This window comes from Oryzias melastigma, linkage group LG21, assembly GCF_002922805.2.
Source record: "Oryzias melastigma strain HK-1 linkage group LG21, ASM292280v2, whole genome shotgun sequence".
NCBI lineage: Eukaryota > Metazoa > Chordata > Actinopteri > Beloniformes > Adrianichthyidae > Oryzias > Oryzias melastigma.
This window is the reverse complement of record NC_050532.1, coordinates 4,786,043-4,796,214: the sequence shown is the minus strand read 5'-3', so window position 1 is coordinate 4,796,214 and position 10,172 is coordinate 4,786,043. Positions and strand designations below refer to the sequence as shown.

Here is a 10,172-nt window from a genome sequence, read left to right as displayed (position 1 = left end):
TCTTTGCTTTAAGCTCTATCATTGCTCTTTTCTTAATCTCTTTTAAATGTGCAGCACTTGTACTTTGACTCCATATTCAACCTTTTAAGACCCACTCCAATGAAAATTGTGTGTTTAAAATGTTCTTGTGGCACTTTCTCATCTAAAAATTAAGCTTAAAATTGCATTTCTGAGTATTTCATTAATCACATTTTTGTAATTGTGACGTAGAAGCTGTAATCTAGAAGCTCCCTGCTCCGCTCCATCCTGAGGCATCCATTTGTGTTGTACCTATAATGTTAGGTTGGGGTTGTGAGGGGCTGTAAGCTAGCTGGAGAGCGTGTAAACAGATGGGATAATGGGAAGTGGGGATGGGCTTACTCCACACTAGTCAACTCAGTGGTGAATTTCTGATGAACTATGTTCTGGAAGTTTTTTTATTTTTTGGCTAAAACGACATAATTATATGTAAAGACTGTTGGGAGCGCTTTACAATAGATCAATAGATTTTAAATTATAAATGTGAGTGAGTGTGCACATCTTACCCCATACTAGATCTGACTTAGGAATATAGTACATTATAACAATTACACATTAAAAGTCTTTTTTTTCTATAGTACGTTATAATAATGAAGTTTAAATGTAATCTGTATACTGTAAATGGTTTAATCACAGAGACAAACTGTGCTGACAGACACCAGAAGACTCATTTTCTCATCCTTTTTGCTTGTTCCTCACACAGGGCCCAGTACTCGCCATACTCCCCCACCAAAACAACAGTCGTGGCTGAGAAACCTCTCAGCAGCACCAAAGAGTAAGAACACAATTAAAGTTCAGAGGAAATGAATGAAACATATCTATTAACTCACCTTAAACCTGTGCAGAGCTGAGGACAAGCTTTATGACACGCTCATCCCCTCGTCTGTCAGGAGTGACCCTCCAGCCACAGACAGGTGACATCACTAAATTCACTAAAGAACTGGATGTATTTAAGACTGTTGCACTGAACAAGTTTATGTCTTTGCAGCAAAACAACCTTGACCTCAACCAGAACTGTGACAGTGAAGAGCACCACCGACGGAAAGTGAGTTTCACTCGTCATCTGCGTTTCAGCAAATTTTTTTTTATTATTTATTTTTATTTAAACAAAGTATAAACCTGTCATTTTAAAATATATAGATACATTAAAATGTAAAGACTTTTAGCTGCAAGAAAACTGTAAAAAGTTATAACCTAGTCTCACCAACATTACATTTTCAAAACTGAATTAAAAGGACTTGAAAAATCAACAAAAGATAAATACATTAAAAAAATAGTAGATGCTACATTAAGGTAAATTCAGAATAGGAGTGCTTTGATGTGTATTAATTTGCATAAATTAGCATAAATGGCTAAAACTCAATCAAGTGAGTCATAGTTCACATCTAAATATTGAAAAAATTGTGAAAAGTAAATTAAGCCCCGACTTTTTAAGCTATAGATTCCACTCAGTATGATTTAAGTTGAAACTTATTTTAATGTAAATAATGATTAAAACATACATTCTTTTTGCTGTCGTCACTAAAAGGCCTGAAGATGAACTGTATGACACTCTTCTTCCTAAGTCTATAACATCCGGCTCATCCTCACCTGTCAAGTAAGTTGGTTTTTGTTTTTTTAATATAAAAACTTAGTTGGTTTGACCTAAAAAATAAATGATTATCTTAACAGATCGAGTGTGACAAAAACTAGTGTTGTCACCGTGGAGAGCAGCCAAGAGAACAAAGAGTGAGACTTTACCTTCTTTTTTATTCTCTATTTTTGTATTTGATTATTATTTCAGTTGTTCTTTGTTACAAGTTAAATTTTTTTCATTGTACTAATTTTATCTATTTTTCTCTGTGTGTGTGTATCTAATACATTATATATATTAATATATACTTTTTTTATTTATCATTTTCTATAAATTCTAATTTATTTAAACTTTATTTATGGTGTTTTCTTTTGATTTTTCTCTATTTTCAATATATTTTTTGTGTTTCCTTCTTCATATCCAAATGCTTTTATTTTTCATTTCTTGTATTTTTTTCATCCTTTTTTTTAGTTTAACAAAAATCTATAGATACATAAAAAAGGCTGCAGCCAAATGTTCAGCTCCTCCTTTGTGGACTAACTCAGTCCATACGGTCTGTAGTTGTGTTGACAGATGAGTGTTTTATAGTGCCATAAACCCATAGATAACAAAATAAGAGACAAACATTAAAATCTTCCCTGTTTGCAGAATTTGGTGTGTTTTTAATTAAAATGAGGCTGCAGTATTTTAGTAACAGAAATAGAAATTCATGCATATTTGACAACAAAAGTTAAAAGAGTTTCTGTGAAAAAAAAAGTGTCATCTTTGTTGCAGTGCTGAAGACAAACTCTATGATTCGCTCCTTCCCAAGGCTATCAGAGGTGATGTCACTGACAGGTAATGTTTCCCTGCAAATGCATTTTTTTAGTTCATGCACTTAGAAATTGCACACAACAACCAAACAGCAGAACTGTGAATGTTGGATGGAATATTTGATGATTTTGGTGTGACTTACAGCAAAACCACTGTGGAAAGTACAAAGACTGACACAGAGGACAGCATCCCTAATGGGTGAGTCTCTGCAGAGTCACGTTTTTCTGCAACAACAAAAAACTGCACTGTCAAAATCTAAATCCTGTTCTTTATTTTTTCAGAGGTTACACTAAAACTACAATCACAAAAAAGATCTCAACCTCCTCCACGTAGGATCCAACTCTTCTGATCATTTCTTTAGATCAACACTTACAGTCTTTGCTTATAATCGTTCTGATGTCTCAAAAAGGCCTGAAGATGACCTGTACAACACCCTCCTGCCCAAATCCATCACCTCTGATTCCTCTTCTCCTGTCAGGTCAGTTAATAACCAGTGTGTTAAAATGTCTCAGGATCCGTTCAGTCATTCACGTTTCATCACTTTCTGAGCAGATCGAGCGTCACAAAGAAGGACAGCATCAACGGGTGGGAGTTCAGACTAACAGATAGAGATTCGAATGATTATATTATTTCTATTGTATCCATTCTGATGTTGTTGTTTCTTGTTGTTTAGAGGAGAAAGCCCAACATTGACTTCACCTTCTTTTTCACGCACCAACAGGTGAGCAGCTCATTGTAAAGCAATCCAACAGAGAAAATGATCATTGAAGGGATTTTCTGATCATTTCAGCTTTTATACGCTGAGCTAAACTAAATTAATATATATATATTTATAACAACATTTCTTTTTTTCATTTATTACCAACAAGCAATATTTAAATGACTCTTCCAGGCATCCATTTCCAATATCATTAAGAGGAAAAATAAAAGATTCAGTAATTACATAAATGCAGTTACACAAACCTAAAATAAATGTAAAAATAAATAAATAAAAAACAAGACAGATGTTGGTGTTCTCATTAATAAGATGATTTAAAATTATCTTAAATCTTTAGGATTTAACCACTATTATTGTTTTTATTTGTTTTTAATAGATAACTTTCTTAAGGGTTTCTGGTGTTTTTATTTTATATATTTATATATTTTTTTTTACATGAAAATAGTCCATTACAATGTTGTAAATCCACATTGTTTTTCTGGTTTTAGTTTAGCTTTTGTTGCTGTTTAGAGTTTGCTTGTTTTTGTTTTGATTTAGGCTTTAACTATTTTTTCTATATTATTTGTACAATTGTATTTTATTAATAAATTTTTTGGCATCAGACCACTGATTGGAGGGGCCTAATGTAAACTATCTGATACGCCAGATATTATTGTTTTACTTTAGGTGTTTAGATACCAGTACATTTTATTTTTTAACCTCTAGTGTCCGATATGCATGAGAAACCAGTACTATTTTAATTTTTTAAACAGATTTCAGGTAGGCACCAATTAGAACTAGAAGTCAAACTAGAATTTTAATTAGGACTAGAAGTAAAAAAGTACAAAAACAGTCTGGTGGAAACCAAAAACAGACTGAAATACCAACTAATTGGGATCCACCAGATAATTTTTGGTGCGCGAAACCAGTTTAAATTTTTTTTGTTTAACTTTTATGTTCCTCTAGGTGCTCTGTAGTATACATTTGGTAATCTGTGAGCTTTTTTGCTACATAGCATTTAACCTATTACTCCATTAATTCAACTCTTAAAAAGCGTAATGAGGCTTAAATTACATCTCCTCAGAGGAACTCAATTGATTACTTTAAACATTTTTGTCTTAGCATTTGGTTATTTTCAATTAAAATTACTTTAGTTTGATGTTCTTAATGTTCTTTTTCTTCTTCTTTACTTTCAGCGACACTTATAGTAGATCCTACTCCTATTCCAAACCGGACTCCAGGTAGGAAAGCTAACAGTTAAAGAGAACATTTTCATTGACCTTCACTGTAATTACATGATTTTTTTTTTAACATGTAACTCATGATTATTGCCTTTTGATATAGTTATGAGTACACCAGCATCACCAGCCCTTCTACATACACCTCAACATCATTTAAGAGGTATCAAACACAAGAACATTATTGGAAAAAATATTTGGTGCTTTTAAACAGTTGTTTTTGTGGTCTCCCTCCCTTTTGTACCATTACAATAAATTAAATTAGGTATTCATTTGTATATATATACACATATATATATACATATATATATATATATATATATATATATATCATACTGTATATATATATAAAAATCTGGAGGACTTTCAAAATAAAACGCCAGGAACTTCCTCTGCCTCACATGTACCATTAATGCAATTGTATTTTACAAATGGTGAAAAAACACAACTAAAATAAATGAAAGCTGTCAGCTGACAGTTGTATGGCCCTCAGGCGCTACCCACCCTCGCCCTTGCCGCCCACGTCTTCTACACCCCACCCCTGCCCTCGCCACCATCTTCTGACCCGACCTTACTTCCTAAGCACATGTTCTGTGTGTAAAAAGAAACCGCCACTTTTTCGAGCTCACCACACACAAGCCGTTCAAAATCTACAAATTCTAACTGCAAATTTTTTTTTCCCAACTACGTTCCATTGATGCCCAAGAAGTTAGGAAACGATTGATAAAAATCCCTGTGACGAGTTTTCATTTGTAGCTGGCACTAACAGTGTTTTTTTTTTTATTCAAGATGGCCGCCTCTTCTTGAGGGGTTGTTGTAAACTTAAGTTGGTGACGTGTGTTTTTGTGAATATTGCCCAAACAAAAGGTTCCTTTTCCATATGTGAAAATCTTAGTTTTTGCCACAAAATGGCCGCCGAGCTGAAGATTGTGTGGCCATCCCATAATAATTCAAAAGCTTACTTTGAATATCATTGGTTTCGTTAGTGAATTTAAACCTTTTTTTTCCGAATTAAATTTTTTGCTGAGTCAGCAGATTTTTTTGCTTACCACGCCCACATTGTAAACATTTTCACTCAAAGGTACTGAAAGTTTTACAACTGCCAAAAAAATCTGGTCCTTGCAGGCAGTGACTGCTGTGGGTCATAAAAATTCAGAGATTACAGTTAATATTTTTTAACAAATATTGCTGCATAAAGTTCCTATAATTTTAAAATAAGATTTTATTTATCTTAATCAACATATGTCGCTCAACTTCCTTTAGTTCTAACTCCCAATATAAGCCTTGATATAAGTCCATTTACCCATCACTCATGAGTCAATCTTGATTTTTGAGGGGAAATCAGACTAATGCAACACTTTTAAAAAGTAAATTCTGTTTTTACTCTGCCTCTATGACGTCTCATTGTCCTTTCACTTTGAGATCTACAAAATCTAACCTAAAAACTAACATTCTCTGCAGGTCTGATGACCAGTTGTACTCAAAGACTTCCAGGACGAGTGTGTACGGATCCTCTGAAAGGTAGGGGAACTACAACACAAAGTAAAGCGCAATGCAAGTACATCCTGTAAATCCCTTAAGCGGAAGAAGACAACTTTTAAATTACTAACTAAAAGAGAGTTCTCACAATTTTAGTACTAAATCGATGGATTTTGTCCGACACAGGCCGGTGCTGGAGAAAGACCTGTGCACTCACTGCCGCAAGCCCTTCACCGGAGACGCCAAGATGGTTCTGGATGACATGAAGATCAACTGCCACGCTACCTGCTTTAAAGTGAGCTTTATTTTGAAGGACGGGATTTGTATCAATAAGGAAATAGTACAAACTGTTCCTAGAACGTGTCAGCGTCAACATAAGTAACATGATGTGAAAACATAAGGGCTGGAATGATTCATTTTAACGACGATACAATTCATATCATGATTTGTGGTTGGCGATACAATACTGTTAAGATGGATTGATCATTTTTTGCTGCCGTCAAGTGTGTTGTCCGCCATTTCCCAGAAAAATTATCGATTTATTCAATTTTTAAACTAATATTTTATAAAATAGGTCGATTCTATGAACAACTTGCCACAGACAGATATTCTGGTTGGAATATAAATTGATATAAGTCTACTAATCGTCACTCCTCTTGAAAGATTTATGCATCAAGAAATGATTTCAAAAGCCATTAGAAATAGAAACAGCCTTATATGGAGTGAAAATAGACTCACATGCGTTATTCTTGATAAAACACATTCTGTGCATAAGTACAAAAATTTTGAAATTCCCAAAAATCCAATTTACACATGCACAGCTTTAAATTACAACAGCTTAAAACTAACTATACGCACAAATCTTTAAAAGTTACCCACGAGTTACTCACTTGTTATGCACGCACAAAACCACATTTAGCGAGACAAAAGGATGATCGACTGTCTGTTCTCTGGGTGTCGAGGAGGACCTCACACCGCCAGCTCACGGAAAAGTCACACAGCAAAGGCGCTGCAGGGAAACCGCAGCTATGAGGGAGCAGTGAGAATAGAAAAACTTCAGTTTTGAGTGTTTTAAAATCATATTTGGACTTTTTTATATTATTAATCATACATATTTGTTAAAAAGTTTAAAAATGTAAAATTTCAACTCATAATATTTATAATCTAAGTTCAAAACTCTAATGACCCAGCAGTCTAGCAGCATTTAAATGCATCACTTACACAAATTTTGGGGACGTGAAGAGTCTTACATCAGATTAGTGAGTAACTGCGGTTTTGTGTGTGCGTAACAAGCGATTTGTGCATATATTTTAAAGATTTGTTTTTGTCATTAGTTTCAAGCTGTTTTCAGTTTAAGTTGTATGCATGTAATTTATCCATCCATCCATCTTCTTGACCGCTTCTTCCCTTTCGGGGTCGCGGGGGTGCCGGAGCCTATCCCGGCTACTGATGGGCGAAGGTGGGGTACACCCTGGACAGGTCGCCAGTCTGTCACAGGGCCTCAATCACACACATTCACTCTCACAGTCACACCTAGGGGCAATTTAGAGTCACCAATTAACCTATGAGTCACACCTAGGGGCAATTTAGAGTCACCAATTAACCTATGAAGCATGTTTTTGGACGGTGGGAGGAAGCCGGAGTCCCCGGTGAAAACCCACGCATGCACGGGGAGAACATGCAAACTCCACACAGAAAGGTCCCAGCCGGGAGTCGAACCGGGGCCTTCTCGCTGTGAGGCAAGAGCGCTAACCACTGCGCCACCGTGCAGCCCCACATGTAATTTATACTTTTTGGAATTTCATAATTTTTGTGCCTATGCACAAAAGGTATTGTATGAGTTATAAATCAAAAATTACGCACGCACAAATCCAAAGTTACGCACAAATCAAAAATTGCACAAATCCAAAGTTACGCACAAATCCAAAGTTACACACAAATCCAAAGTTACACACAAATCCAAAGTTACGCACAAATCCAAAGTTACGCACAAATCCAAAGTTACGCACAAATCCAAAATTACACACAAATCAAAAGTTACACACAAATCCAAAGCTACTCACAAATCAAGAATTACACATATACAATTTAAGAGTTACGTACACACAAATCCGAGGTTACACACAAAAATCAAGAATTATGCTCTCAGAAATCCAAAGTTACGCACAAATCCATAGTTACTCACAAATCCAAAGTAATGTACAAATCAATAATTACACATGCACAAATTTAAAGTTACGCACAAATATAAGTTACACACAAAGTTACGTACAGACCCAAAGTTATGCACAAATCAAGAATTGCACGTCTACAATTTAAGAGTTACGCACGCACAAATCCAAAGTTACACGCAAATCCGAGGTTACGCAAAAATCCAAAGTTACACGCAAATCCAAAGTTATGCATACGTCCAAACATACACACAAATCCAAAGTTTCGCACACATCAAGAATTGCACGTGTACAATTTAAGAGTTACGCATCCACAAATCCAAACATATACACAAATCCAAAGTTACACACAAATCCGAGGTTACGCACAAATCCAAAGTTACGCACAAAAATCAAGAATTATGCACTCAGAAATCCAAAGTTACGCATAAACCAGGAATTGCAGTTGCACAATTTAAGAGTTACGCACCCACAAATACAAAGTTGCACACAAATCCAAAGTAACATCCAAATCAATAACTACACATGCACAAATCCAAAGTTACGCACAAATAAAGATTTGTAGTTGCACAATTTAAGAGTTGTGCACACACAAATCCAAAGCTAAGCACAAATCAAGAATTACTCATGCACAAATTGGAGTATTTTCTCTCCATAGCCTTATAGCACAGATTTTCTCCAAACGCCCTAAATGATATGTAATCATTCCTCTGCCGCGTGAGCAGCACGCCCTTCCTGCTGTCATTGTCCGCTTGTGTTATTGCAGTGTGACGTCTGCAACTGCTCTCTGGGACACATGAAAGCTGGAGACAACATGTGGATCTACAAACGTATGATTCACTGTGAGAACTGCTTTGAGAGCACCAGAGGTAAATGATCAATCAGAAAGGTGTAAACCACACATCTCCTTCATATAAATGGTAACTTGCTCTCCTCCTTTTTTCCTCAGTGAAATGGAGATGCTGAGGCACCACAGAGACAATGCACGCCATCTCATCAGCATGGGTGACATGGGTTCTTAGACTCCTCTTCATTAGGATTTTATCTCAATTTGTGGTTACATTTATAATATGATCATACTGTGTTACTCAAATTTAAAATATTGTGCTATTGGATTGGTTAAGGTATTCCTGTCTTTGCATGTACTTCAGTACAGAATATCAGCTCCTCTACGGTCTTATGTAAGCTTTTTAATGGGGACCTAATATGATATAATACATGGAAATATTGAGGGCCGGGGGATGTTTCATTGTGCAATTAAGGAAATGTAATTTCTTTGTTAAAAATAAAAATAAAAATTGTCCAAATTTCAGATTTTCTCTTGTCTTCTGAGTGAATATGCTGTTCACACATGAAGCTGCACACAAACAGTATGAAGGACTGTTGTTTAGATGCAAGTTTCTGTCACCTTTTAATCTAGTAAATTTCAGAAGAAGTCTCTGATACTTCTTGGAATGTAGCATTTTGTAACAGCTTGTTGTCTGTGAACAAAATCACAAAAAAACTAATTGTAAAATCACAGTGCTTATTTTGTATCTGGTAAATGTTTAAAAAAGCTCCCTATTAGACATCTAATAACGTCCAAAAATTGCACGGTAGATAGTAGATGTTTAATAGACTTCTTTATGCAAATATCTTTAAGAATACTATTGTTACAGAGCTGATAGAGTTGTACATACATTTATCTTATATTTGCTTTGTATGATTTTAACCTCTTTTCTCTTTCTGCTCATTTGAGGTCGTGCTCAGCTGGTCCTGAATGTGCCATATAAAAATAATTCCCACAAATTAATCATTTTTGGCCAAAAATAAGTATTTTGTGAAAACACATTAGCCTTTTTGGCGCACACAAATTCTATTTTCTTATGAACAAATTAAAATTTTGTGTATACTTAGCATTATATTGCCGAAAATTACCATGTTGTGGTTACAAATTAATATTTGGTGAGCACGAGTTATTATTTAGGTACAATTTACTATTTTGTGTACTTAGCATTTTGTTGGCTCAAGTTACGATGCTGTGGGCTCAAGTTACAATATTGTGGGTGCAAATTAGGACTTTAGGAATTTGTATTTTGTGGACACAAATAAGACATTTTTTTGTGTATAAATTAGCATTTTGAGGGAACATAGTATTATTTTCGGCACAATTTATTTTTTGTCTATGCTTTGTATTTTGTCGG

At 35.0% G+C, this 10,172-nt stretch overlaps 1 protein-coding gene across 2 annotated transcripts in view; it reads left to right on the top strand.

Annotated features, from left to right (window-relative positions):
* The window catches only part of scel (sciellin), a 17,008-nt gene extending 7,707 nt beyond the window's left edge, over positions 1-9,301 (top strand). Inside the window, exons 12-28 of one of the 2 annotated variants that reach the window (XM_024285903.2) lie at positions 722-793; positions 864-932; positions 1,007-1,063; positions 1,547-1,615; positions 1,690-1,746; positions 2,366-2,428; positions 2,549-2,602; positions 2,686-2,733; positions 2,814-2,882; positions 2,957-2,989; positions 3,078-3,125; positions 4,298-4,342; positions 4,446-4,502; positions 5,801-5,860; positions 6,005-6,113; positions 8,756-8,858; positions 8,939-9,301. In XM_024285903.2, coding sequence (XP_024141671.1) covers positions 722-793; positions 864-932; positions 1,007-1,063; positions 1,547-1,615; positions 1,690-1,746; positions 2,366-2,428; positions 2,549-2,602; positions 2,686-2,733; positions 2,814-2,882; positions 2,957-2,989; positions 3,078-3,125; positions 4,298-4,342; positions 4,446-4,502; positions 5,801-5,860; positions 6,005-6,113; positions 8,756-8,858; positions 8,939-8,955 — 1,030 coding nt within the window. In that variant the 3' untranslated portion in view covers positions 8,956-9,301. The remainder of the gene's footprint in view (positions 1-721; positions 794-863; positions 933-1,006; positions 1,064-1,546; positions 1,616-1,689; positions 1,747-2,365; positions 2,429-2,548; positions 2,603-2,685; positions 2,734-2,813; positions 2,883-2,956; positions 2,990-3,077; positions 3,126-4,297; positions 4,343-4,445; positions 4,503-5,800; positions 5,861-6,004; positions 6,114-8,755; positions 8,859-8,938) is intronic. The other variant, XM_024285904.2, reaches the window with a different exon arrangement.
* The last annotated feature ends 871 nt before the right edge of the window (positions 9,302-10,172 follow it).